A 12,507-nucleotide genomic window follows, 5' to 3' on the forward strand; every position below is an offset into this window, starting at 1 on the left:
GTTTTGAAAATGGTCATATTAGTCTTAGATAGTGTATTCGATCCATGCCGCTCGGACAGGACAGAATCGTATAAAGTTGTCGGCTGACGACATGGTATATCCTCGAGTTCTTTGACGCGATCTGACTACTACCCCAGACAGTGGCAAGGCAAGACCATTCTCTTCTGATTCCAGACATTCCTTGAATCACTCTCTTTTAGAAACACAACGCAACACAACCCACCAACTCTCTATCCATATCCAATATAGCACAGGGCATGTCTGACCCATTTATTCTTTTTTTAATGCCGAACAATGAAAAAAGTATTGGTGATCAAACACACCACCATGACCACCAAGCCATAAATGGCCAGAGCGAGACTCAACCTCCTCAACAACTTCCTCCGGAAATTCCTCGATCGTCTCAGCATGCTGATGGCGCCGATACTCAGGATCCCGGAGTTGGCCAGTAGAGTCTGGCCCTCGGGGTCATGCTGGTCGTTTTCGTCGTCCGACTTGCCCGCGCGGTCGTCGTCGTCTTCGTCCTCGTGGTCATGGTCATGGTCGTAGTCGTCTTCTTCCTTCATCAAGCGCTGATGCAGAGGCGAATCCGGCGAGGAGATCTTGTAATAGAACAGGCCCGGCAGGATGAAAGAGATGGCCGTGCTTCCCGTGGAGCCGACATAAGCGAGCACCGCCTCCAGACTGGACACGGTCATGGCGACAATGTAACTCAAGACGATGATGGTGGTGGTGATGGCGGCGAAGCGCACCTCGCCCATCTCCGGAGCGCGCTTCTTGGCCGAGTGCAGCAGCGGAGTGTCGCGGGGCGGACTGGCATCGCCGGACGACGGGGTTGCCGGGCTAGAGCGGAGCACAGATTTTAGTTTGTTGCTCGGTCGCCATTTCAGAACGGCGTCGACACTGGCGCGGCAAGGGTGGACTTGGAGCGGAAAGGAGAACATGACCAGAACCACGATCATGGCTTGACCGATGGTGGTGGATACTGACGGGGCGTACTGGGCGACGATGTTTCCCCCGACTTCATTGCCAAAGGAAAGATAGCCGGTGATGGCGACGAGCATATAAATTGCAGCGGCGGTTCCGTTCGACGTGCAGACGACGGAGCTGGTGCGGAAGTGCGAGTTGTTGGCGATCTCGTTGAGGATGCTGAACATGTTCTGGTGGCAGGTGTATGCGAAGACGATGACAGGGAACGACGATAGTGCTGGCACCGCACCGGCCCACTTGAAGATCCGTAGCGGTGTCTGGTAGTGTCCGTCGGGGAGAGTGTCGTGGGCGGCGAAATGATAGACGACCAGAATGACCAGGTAGCCAATCGAGATCAGGGCAACCACCGAGGTATACTTCAACGAGTCCAACCGACGGAGGAAGGAAAAGGGAATCACGACCAGCATGAAGGCCGTGATCCAGAAATGTCGATCGAACATGAACGCGCCGAGTTTGTTCTCGTCCGCAAACCCTCGCACCACTCCAGGCATGAGATCCCCGATGATGATGAGATAGCTGACCCCCACGCCAAAACACTTGACGGCGATCGCCGTGTCAAATATAACCGCCGCATTGGGGTATGTGATCTGGGAGAGCGCGAAGAAACTGGCCGATCCGCGTTCCAGGTACGCGGCGCATCGTGTTTGTAGGTAGAGTCCGAATCCTGCGGTGATGCCGGCCCAGAGTATAACGATTGTTCCTAGCACGATACCCATATGGGAGAGTGCCAGAGGCATGGCGAGGACTCCGGCCCCGACAATGGTGTTGAGAAGGTTGACGACGCTGCTGATCCATGATGCCTGGCCGACGGTCCCTGTGAGGTTGCGTTTGTTCCGGGTCGGAGTATGCGCACGTCTGTTCGTCGCGCGGTTAGCAAGAGCGTGGCCGAGGGAACTGCGGAGTGACACAACATACCGGCGAGCTCGGGAGTGAGGTCTGCTGGAGGTAGAGCTGGAAGTCATCTTGGAAGCATGCAATGGCGGAGTGGTGTTCGTGAGGTTATTGTCTCAACATGTCTCTTTTCACAGTCGCCGCCCGCACCCGGCACGAAGAAGCAAATATCGAGGACGGCGGGATCAAAGCAAGAAGTGAGGCGTAGAGAAGAGGGGAAGCCGACCGGATTGGAGGTGTGTTGAGTAAAAGACGCAATTCAAAGCAAGGATGAGAATGTCGTGTCGCAGTCAATCGGTTAATTGAAGGTGATGGATTTGGTTGCAGTGCCAGTGGTACAGTCAGAGTACTACGTAATACCTTAGTAATCACTGGTTAGTGATGCTTATCGCTATCGTTATCGATACAGACTACTAAATGTAGACTTAGGTGTGATGGCAGATGGTAGTTGAGGTAGTGGTTATGCAAGTTATGATACCACGATACCCCAGGTAGTCTTCAACTGCTCACGACATTTCAAAGTATGTCTCCTGAACTTTGCCATCCTTCTTGTCAAGGACTCGCTGCTTGAAACGACTGTGCACCAAACATACAATACACCGTGTACATTTGTTCGATACTCTTCCCACCCATTCACACCTGTCCCCAACCAGGCTTCAACACATCCATAACCTCATCAACAAGCTTCTGTGAATCACTGGCACTGGCGCCCGGCCTGCCTGTGGCATAAGGCCCGATGTTATTGTACATAGGTACATCCCTCACGGAGCCAGCCAGCACTTCGAGACACGTGCCACCCTTGATGGGAACCATCTGTTCCTTCAGCCCACTACTGCCTCCGCCTGCGGAGACGCTATCAATCTCGTCGTCCTTGACACAAGCCAGCATGACTTGAGCCACCTCTTCGGGCGTGACCCAAGCGTCTCCGTCTCCCCCACCGTCATCCCGCTTGACCTTTACCATGCGGAGTTTCTCCGGGTTCTCCGTCCACAGAGGCGTCTTGACCACGCCCGGCTTGACCGCCGTGACGCGAATGCCGTGAGACTGCTCCAAGCTCGCCAAAGACCGGACAAGAGCCTGCACGCCGTGCTTGGAGACATGGTGGAGGGGCACAGGCAGCGATGCGGTCTGGCCTGCAATGCTGGCTATGTGGACAATGGATTTCGGGTTCGACGTGCTCGCGGGCGGCGGCGAGGCGGCCAGGAAATGCGAGATGGCCATTTGCGTGATTCGGATCGGATGCGTCAGGTTGATGTCCAGCAATTTGTATCGTCCTCCCAGGGGATCGTCCCCGGACTTCGCCGAGCCGGGGGGATACCAGAAATTACTCCAGTGCGGTTCGAAGACCCCGGCGCCGGGACAGACGATGTCGATGGATCCAAAGGCCTCCTGCGCGGTCTTGAACATAGCGTTCAGATCGGGCCACGACGTCACGTCTGTCTTCTGGAACAGACCCTTGTTGGCCGTCGACTGGTACTGGTAGACCAGGTCCTCGGCTTCAGGCCGCAGGGCGAGATCTGAAAAGAGGACGTTGGCCCCATGTTGTAGAAGAAGGCGGGCAAATTCGAGGTTGATGCCTGGTGGGTGCTCGCCTCGTTAGTGGTATTGTCCCGTCTGTATTGCTTGGGAAGGGAAAAGGAGGACGCCTACCTGATCCCGCGCCCGTGACTTGGCCGTCTTGCCTTGAACTTGCTGTGCCATCTGAGGATCCTTCGAACTGTAACTCGGTAGATGAGACTCTCAAACCGGCTGCCTAGGAAAGGCGACATTTATATTCGCTTGGGCCGCGGCCTTCGTTCGACTGTCCTGGTCTTCAGGCCTAACCCGTCTGTCCCATGAGAACGAGATCGGCGGTGATCCCCTCATGGCAGGCAGCTTCGGCGGGAGGTGGCCCGAACTTGTTCGTGACATCCTGGCGTCACTTTCAGGTATAGCATGAGGTACTTTTAGTACTATGCGGTGTCATATCACATGACCGGACCGTCTCGGCATCTTCCCGACTGCGGATCAAAGATAATCCGGGATCCCAGACTAGTCCCTTTGAGGCACCGTACCCGACCTCGACTTCGGGACGTTCGAGCATAAATGAAGCGCTGGGAACGAGAGTCGAGAGTCGAAAGTCGGCTGTACTCTTGCCAGAACATATACAGGCCTTTCTGTGAGTACCTTTGAATAGCCGGGTTCGGTATGAAGAGTCATTTGTTGTCCGTCGGCCGTCGAGCAGCCTCGACTCTCACCAAAGAGGCTGGTGACATCAGTTCCGTCTTCCCCTCTCTGTCGGGCAAGAAGGCCGAGCCTCTCCCACCACGGTACAGTGAATTGAAGAAGTCTTTGATCAAAGGGAACGAAGAAGCGGTGACTGCATCCTGGCACAGGCTTCTGGCAAGCCTGAAGAATGAGATTGCCGAGATCAAGTCCAAGGGCAGTGATGTGAGTTCCCTCCACGTCAAATGGTGCTGGTACTCATGCTGACTGTCGCATAGATCGTACCCAGCATCGAATATCAAGACGTCGTGTCAGGGACAGTCCCCCAATCGAAGCTCGATGCCCTGCGACATCGCGGCACAGCCGTGATTCGGAATGTCCTTCCCCGGCAGGAAGCTCTAGACTTGAAACAACAGGCGAAAGAGTACATCGCCGCCAATAAGCCCAAAGTCAGAGCGTTCCCTGCCGACGACCCCGCTGTGTATGAGTTATATTGGACACCGTCTCAGGTCCAGGCGCGAGCCCACCCTAACATGCTCAAGACCCAGTCGTTCCTGGCGTCCATCTGGCACTCGTCCGACCCAACGTCCGAGATATCGACCACTTACCCGCTGACGTATGCTGATCGCTTCCGTATCCGCCATCCAGGCGACGCCAAGTTCGCTCTCGGTCCGCATACGGATGGAGGCAGCGTCGAGAGATGGGAAGATCCCGAATACTCACGGGTGTACCGTGCCATTCTGGAAGGCCGATGGGAAGACTATGATCCGTTTGATGCGCGCCATCGGATTACCGCCCGCATGGACTTGTACAACGGGGCCGGAGCGTGCAGCATGTTCCGACTGTTCCAGGGCTGGCTGTCCATGTCTTCGACCGGACCTGGCGAGGGAACCTTGAAGGTGTGTCCTCTACTCCGACACGCAACTGCCTACCTGATTTTGAGGCCGTTCTTCGACGTCTCGTCAGGCAGGTTGAACTTGGACGCCACGTTCCCAAACTCGGTCCCGGGAGCATGCCAGGAATACAATCCAGAGACGCATCCTGACCTCGACCTGGACACCACGATGGTGAGCGTGCCGCATGTTGAGCCGGGTGATTATGTCGCCTGGCATTGCGACACCATCCACGCCGTCGACAAGGAACACAGAGGCAAAGGTGACAGCAGCGTCTTGTACATCCCAGCCTGTGCCATTACCCAATCAAACATTGAATTCTTGAAAAGACAGCGCATGAACGCCTTGAGGTACAGTCCCTCGCCGGATTTCCCAGGCGCCGGTGGTGATGGGGAGATGGGGTTTGTTGGGGCTGTCAATTGGGACCAAGTTAACGATGAGGGCAAGAGAGCCATGGGTTTGGGCAACTGGAAATGGGAAGTCAAGGAGGGCATGAGCGAGGGGGAGCGGAAAGTCATCGACCAAGGAAACAAGGTCCTCTTTGCCTGAAGGTCCAACAGGGCCAAAACGGCATATCGCGTTTTGTAGTTTTCGAGACAGGTCATCTTCGCTCGTTCTCTCCACCGGCACAATGGACATGTGCTGGTACGCACTGGAGAACGCAGCGGAAAGGCAGACGGGGCATAATGAGTTGATACCCGTTCAAGTCGGCAGCCGTTGCAAGGGCCGTGATTGCTGAATATGTCAAATATGGGACTATTTGTCGGTCTGTGAAACATAGAAACCTTGGGTAGCAACGAAGTGCCAGTGTACATACTGCACCATTTCTCGCAGAGCGGGTGTCTCTGCACCCCTAGCAAGGCAAGCAAGTGAGGCCATGGGAACACTCGTGCATCAGTGATGGAAAAGCAATGCCTCACGAACCGTCCTCGCCAATTCTGTGGCTTGTTGTTGCCAATCCCGCTCGCCGAGGAATTCGTCTGTTGGCAGGAGAGGGGATGCAGCAGTCGTCAGACAGGTTTTTCAGCTGGCAAGGGCTGTATCATTGCATTGCAAGCCGCTGTAACATGTTTCAAGGACTGGATAGCCCCAATAGTCACAAGCCTCGTTGTCAGAATTGGTGCCGTCGATGGGTTTCATGTAATAATTCTCTCCTGTATCGTACGGTAGAGTTATCCACGCCCGGAGAAAAATTGACGTTCGTATTTCAACTGGCGGTGACGAAGATGCGAGGCAAAGACTTTGACAGCTGTGAACAATGTTCCCCTGTAGATCAATTCGTCGGATTTCAAGGGCTTGTCCGACGATGCGGCTGACAGGAAACGGGAAGCAGGAACAGCAGCCGGATGGCCGCGTCCCTGCAGATTCTCATGTGTCACAATCACTTCCCCGAGCGTCAAGTACCGGACAACCTCCATAGAATTGCATTTTTCACATGGTTCAGGAGCGCTCTGGACTTTGCTTCAAGGGGGTTCCATACCAGTTTGACGTGAACCGACGTGAATGAAAAGAGACCGGGGCTTGGCTCTCTAGGAGTCCAGGGCCTGCCTTCGTCGACACAAGCAGGCCATCCATGGCGGAAACGAGTCCTGTTACAGAGTATTAGACTGCAGGATTCACGTGAGACGTGGGATGGAACGACTGGCTGGTGCTGATTCCTGTCTGGCGAGCAAGGAAAATATATCCAGGTCCTTTTACTGACTATGCTGTGTGTATGTGACTCTGGGTCGGCTCAGGGGAAAAGAATTTTCCATGATTAGCAAAATTGGTAGGGCTGACAGGGGTCTCATATGTATCGATCGGCTGCTCGTAACAGTCCAGAACAACTCCCTAACGCGACGTACGCGTATAGGCGAGAGGCGGATGGATGATAGCATATGACGTATACTATAATAAAGTAATACAGTAGGGCGTGGCTGATGGTGGACATGAGAGAAGAACTTACCTCAGGGAGATACTGCCGACAGACCTTTAATGTGGAGGTACCTAAAAGGAGGGGCTGAAGGCCACTGAATCTCGGCGTCGAGATGCCGCTGTCAATGTCACTGCCTTCTCGGTAACATGTCTGCAATTCTTGACATCTCCTGACTGTCGATCGAGGGCTAGATTGAGACAGGAGTCAAAGACACGGGAAGAGGAGAAATAACAACCAACCATATCAATCCTTCGACCTGCCAGATGTAGGTGTATGGAGTCATGCAGGAAAACATGGATGCCACGAGCACGCGAGTGACACCAATAACACGACTGACATAAGTGACAGCTTTCCCGTTGATGTGGCGGACGAGGTAGAAAAGTATATCCTGTTGTCACTGGTATATACGGAGGTAGGTAACAGGATACTGGCGATAGACCCATGCGCAAGGTACAAGTAACTTCGTGGGGAGACGTATATGGAGAAGATGCATACGAGAAGCCCGCTCGATCGCGGTCTCAAGGGTTTCAAACTTCAATAACGCCAGGAAGCAGTACGAGCGGGCTGTGAGATCCTCTGGCGCGTTCATATTTGACGCGTCTGCATGAGCGTGGAGCTTCGAACCGCAATGGCAATATGCTGCAACATGCCGGCTTCCCAGGTATGAGATAATAGATATATGTCGAGGCATGCTGTCTCAAGTTAGTAACTCAGAGGCTGATCTGGGATGGATCTCTGCTCCCTTGTAGCTGCATACCTTTTCCTTCTCTCTGCCGAAGTCCCATCCACGATGCAGGTACGTGTCTACCGGATACTTGGCTGGAGTTACTTAGCGAAAGATGGACCATTGAACAAGCCGTCGATCCCATTGACCGTCTATTTTCCAGGGTCTCTGGGCTCGCCCCGTCCTGAACTCTCCTCTCAGCATGGCATGTTTCCTTGTAATGCCGGTAAACAGAAGAAAGGTCACTCCATGGGGTCGACGACGGCTTGTAGATTACGTTTGCCTGGAGTGCCTGTATGCAGGGACGAGGGCTATGGAGGAAAGGTTGAGACATGTGGAGAGGCTTGCTGTTGCTGTTCCAGCTCGAAAGTAAGCAGGATCGGTCTGGACACAGAGCCCGATGTGCATCTTCGACGCGTATTCCATGTCTTCGAGACAGTGAACCATCAACGCACCATGCACTTCTCGCAGTCGTTGACTAAAAGGCCTGTGACCAATCGAATCTCAGGTCCATCGAGTCTTCCGCGACTTCGATGTGCGTACTGCAATTGCACGGATACTTCTGCTCGTCCCAGCCCGAAAGTCAGCCACCTTCGAAAATGTTTTTTATGGTTTGCCTCTCCCCTGGAACAGGGTCTGAGGCAAGACAGGAGCGTCCGGATAATATTATATCGCAACAAGTGGCGGGACATTGCCATAACGATGTCGTGTCAGTAAAGGGCTCGCTCGCTGACGGGTGTATTGCGGACCATTAGACAATGTCCATATCGATCAATAATCCTATCACAGACTCGGCTAGATTGATAAGCGGGAGCCATTTGCATGTCTCTCTCAACAGTATTGTTGTTTTCATCACCCGCAGCCGCAACAATGAATGGCAACTTACCAGAGATACAAGCCACGATGCGACGACATATCATCATTGTTCTCACATGTCGACAACGATATCCTCAAGCTCCAAATTTGCGCCGTCGAATCATTGTTGTTTGTGTTATTGGTCACCCCGGAGGAACTCCAAGGGTGTTTTACGTAGGATTGCATCGTCGGCACCAATGCCTGCATCTGTGTAGAGTACGTCCTGTGCCATTCCCCGCGCTAAGGTCAGCCACCAAGCTTGGGAATTTTGGCACTTATACTTCCACATGGCACATCGGAGAGAGGTCTTCGCTGGCCGCGATCGTTTTTATGAATCTTGAGCCTGGCATGACAAACAACCCTGAGCGTCTTCGGAAGGTCCCTGTCGTGTATTGCGGCTCTGTACCTGACACCGTACCGGATAGCTGCCTTGATTGTCCCTTCGAGTAAAGATAAGCGAGCCACAGGGCGGGAAGGGGAGAGCTGTTCACCTGCATTACCGGACAAGGGTACATCTGCACGTTGTTATTCTCCGGTTGGGTAGAAACAGCCACAAGACGCCGTTGGCGACGGCGGGCTCAGTTGCATGCCCTCGCGATTTGCCTCGCGAGATCGCATCACCGGAGCAAAGGTGTGATAGTACTCAACTTGCGCCAATCTGTTGCTTTTGCCTGCAAGCCCAGACGTATGCAACAAGCCCCAGCTCCTATAACGCGCTGCTGCGCATTTTGTACCCTTGGTAGTTGCATAGGAAGACGTCGGACTTAAGGGCCGGTCGCCTCTCCGACGATGAGTTTTGCAGCTATCGTCAGCCGCGAACGTAGTATGCATGCCCAACTTGAATCGTCACAAGTCCCCCACAAACCAAGCAACGCCAGGCAATCTCATGCTGAGCAACCAGGAGAGCAACTGCTTCACATGCTAGAGAAGTCCAGGCAATGTGGCACGCGTTGCTGTGCATAGACTTACATGGAATTGCTTTGCGCCTACATTTTCGAATGGCTCAAGCGACGAATGTCAGGGGCCTGAGGTTGAACGACGCAGACACGGCATCCTTGAAGTTGGTGAATTCAGAATGGTTGAATCGTTCCCTGATATGACCATGCGCCCTGTCATCAGCAATTCAGTGCCATCACGCTCGATCTATCATTTGTTGGGTTCCACAGGGATTGAGACCTGCTCTGACGACCTGAGGTTGGCGAAGGTCACAATCCTCAGGCAAAAGCTACCACGGTACCTAGTAAGGGGTGCCCGTTGTGACTTGGATATGCTCTTAGGCTTTGTGGCCTAATGTCCTCGGTTGGACAAGGTATGTATGATCGTCCTCGACTACCCTCCTTGGATCAGTGAAGAATAGTGGTGTAGGCCTAAGTCTTGTGGGTCGTAGCATCGCAATCACCCCTGCTGGATCTACCAAAGTTGAGCGAAGGGCTGACCGACGCGTAACAAAGGCTTCAAAGTTCATCACCTATTAGAGTGTATCTTTTGGCCCTCCACAGCTGGGTAGCAGCATCGTATGTGCACAACGATATGGAGGTAGGTAGGTATTGTTTTTGTCATTTATTGGCCATTCCCCACGTCCAGTACTTCATCTTGAACAACTGAAGAGGGGAGTTCCGAGTGGACGTCGCATGACACTCTCATCGCTTGCTTCCAGTGCTCTGGCTTGACCTGTGAGCGGTGACTACCGACTTTGGCGTCCACCAAGGAATCGGGGGCGGATACGCGGGACTGGCATCTCCACCGGCAGATTCGAAAGCATCCACTTTTGGGTCGAAGGATGCCTCCGAACGCCTTTCTCATCGACTGCCTGGCAAGCAGTAGGATGGAAGCTAGTCTCATGTCTGGCACCGACGCTTTGGGTGACGGTTGAAATGGTTTCGACGAAGGAGAACGATCGTCGGAGGGACTACTCTGTATGATCGAAGAACAGCGACCGAAGAACTCGGCAGTGAACAGCGCGTTAGGCCGTCTCCAGAGTGGACTGGTTTGTTACCAGCAGAAAAGAAGCTGGTGGGAACGATCATTGTTAGCGTGAGACGCAGGAGAAGCTCGACAAGAACGCGTATGGAACTAACACAACACCAAAAGCGACCTGAATCAGCCAAATCCACGCCGCTTTTGCCTGACGCGGTTGAATCCTGGCAGATTGACGGCAGGACCGCGTGTGGCTGCTTTTATCCTGGAGCCTGGAGATCTTTGGTGCCTGCGCCTTCCGCCTGCGCTCCTGTACTAGTATCTCTTCTCCCTTTCGTCTTCATCCTCCACTGCCGCCGCATCACGCCGGTAGAACTCTCATCACCTTGGCCTCTCGCCTGGCCCCGCGGCTCTCAAGCACGAAACCTCCTGGCTGACCCTCTTTTGCCCTAGCATTAAGGTACCTTATCCATCAGCTAACATACAGTGTATCATTCGACCGACTCTTGCCCCGGTGCCGTCGAGTCACTACTGCGTCACGCTTCCCTCTAGATGCTCACCCTCGCTTCCTCTGAACGCAGTCCTCTTACGCAGGTCTCTTGGATCACTGCAAGCGATGTCCCATATTCGCTATCCTCGCAACCGTCCAACACAACCTGGGAAGCCTGCGGCCGCTGAGAAACGGTCTTGGGCTCCCACATTATAGAAGTAACACAACTCGAATTTGTCTTTCAATTCACCATGTCGATCCCGGGTGAAGATGCCAGAAGCGGAGGGTCAGGGAGACTACCGCACCTCCCTGTGGAGGTGCCCGCCTAACCCGGCCTGTTACTCCTCGTTGGCATACGTGACCAGGGTGCTCCAGCATCTCTTCCACATCTCTGGTATGAATGAATTGATGAGACCGACTTCGGGTAAAAGAGCTTGTGTGGTCACAGCCAACTACATCATATTGCCATAGCCGCGGTCAATCAATCCTCCAAATCGTACAGTTACCTGTCATCCACGTCTCATCCACGAGGTCTGGAAGCTGCGTGTCTGGGTCAAGCTAGCAACAATCCTCTTGGACAATCCTCACTGTTGGAAATATGCCAACGCGAGTTTTCGAAAGCAAGTCTCCCGCGGCCGGAGGTAGTGATTGTCACCGCTAGCATGGCTCTGTTGTTCTCCGGGCCTGGTCAGAGCAAGCGAACATACGGCACTAGCCCATCTTGGGACTGGAGGAGACAAGTCGCTATGTTAGCGGTTGATGACCACGGCCATGGCCCCTGGTCGTCCTCGCACCCCCTGGTTCCAAGCATGAGGTCCCGAATTGTGGCTACTACCCACGCAATGCAGGAGGTCCACTTGGGCCCAGCTAAAGAAATGCTGGCTTCGACCCGCTGCAGAACAATCCACCCGTTCCTGTTCCTGATGACAAGCAGACCCCATCAAATCTCCTCGCCTGCTCCTTCACACTCCAACCTCTACCGATACCTCCCCGAGGGTGGAAAAGTCCCCTGTTGCAGTTGCTTCGCGAATTATGGAGATGGTCGTTGAGCCTTCCGTCTCAGACGCGTCTGTCGGAAAGCATAATGTTATCATGCTACGGCACTTCTGGTCTAGGTTTGTGCCTTCGACCCTGTCATCCGCGTCGAAGCCTTGCCGGCAGGTTGGGCCACTTTTCATCCCCCGTGCCGGGTCCTCGAGTCGTCTGGCCCCGAAAGACGTGTACCCTGATGCTGGACGAAGGACGACTCCTGATACGGAGCACAAAGTCCCAGGTATGAATCCGTGGTCTGTTGTGCTGCTCCACCATTCGGACTTATATGGCCGTTACGAGAGCAGCTTTTATCCAAATATGTCTTTCGTCTCGCTTGTCCATCGAGCAATATACTCAACTACTCAACTTTTCTCCTCCAGTCTCTCGCATTGTGCATGTCCCTTTGTGCAATCGTCCTTTCGTGCCACTGCCTATTCAACACACTCTGTCTGCCTGTCCCAATTCCACGGGAAGCGCTCCCTTCTTACTAATTGTCCCACTACTCGCATCATCTGATCCTCTCCACTATTTGAACCCGTTGAAGAGCTCGAATATCTTGGAATGACTATACCTGTATGAGGCCAGGAATTCTTGT

General features: G+C 53.7%; 3 protein-coding genes across 3 annotated transcripts; 1 reads left to right on the forward strand and 2 right to left on the reverse strand.

Annotated features, from left to right (window-relative positions):
- Positions 1-281: 281 nt before the first annotated feature.
- A1O1_08468 (uncharacterized protein) lies at positions 282-1,952 on the reverse strand (the record flags this gene model as incomplete). The annotated part of the gene is made up of 1 exon (XM_007729328.1): positions 282-1,952. One exon carries the CDS (start codon positions 1,950-1,952, stop codon positions 282-284), a length of 1,671 nt encoding a protein of 556 aa, XP_007727518.1.
- A 562-nt stretch (positions 1,953-2,514) lies between these two features.
- On the reverse strand, positions 2,515-3,582 carry A1O1_08469 (3-hydroxybutyrate dehydrogenase; the record flags this gene model as incomplete). The annotated part of the gene is made up of 2 exons (XM_007729329.1): positions 2,515-3,468; positions 3,532-3,582. The coding sequence occupies 2 exons, from the start codon at positions 3,580-3,582 to the stop codon at positions 2,515-2,517; spliced, it is 1,005 nt and encodes a 334-aa protein (XP_007727519.1).
- Positions 3,583-4,068: 486 nt separating this feature from the next.
- A1O1_08470 (uncharacterized protein) lies at positions 4,069-5,528 on the forward strand (the record flags this gene model as incomplete). The annotated part of the gene is made up of 2 exons (XM_007729330.1): positions 4,069-4,311; positions 4,365-5,528. The coding sequence occupies 2 exons, from the start codon at positions 4,069-4,071 to the stop codon at positions 5,526-5,528; spliced, it is 1,407 nt and encodes a 468-aa protein (XP_007727520.1).
- Between the last annotated feature and the right edge of the window lie 6,979 nt (positions 5,529-12,507).

Source organism: Capronia coronata, assembly GCF_000585585.1.
Source record: "Capronia coronata CBS 617.96 chromosome Unknown acBCG-supercont1.8, whole genome shotgun sequence".
Taxonomy (NCBI): Eukaryota; Fungi; Ascomycota; class Eurotiomycetes; order Chaetothyriales; family Herpotrichiellaceae; genus Capronia; species Capronia coronata.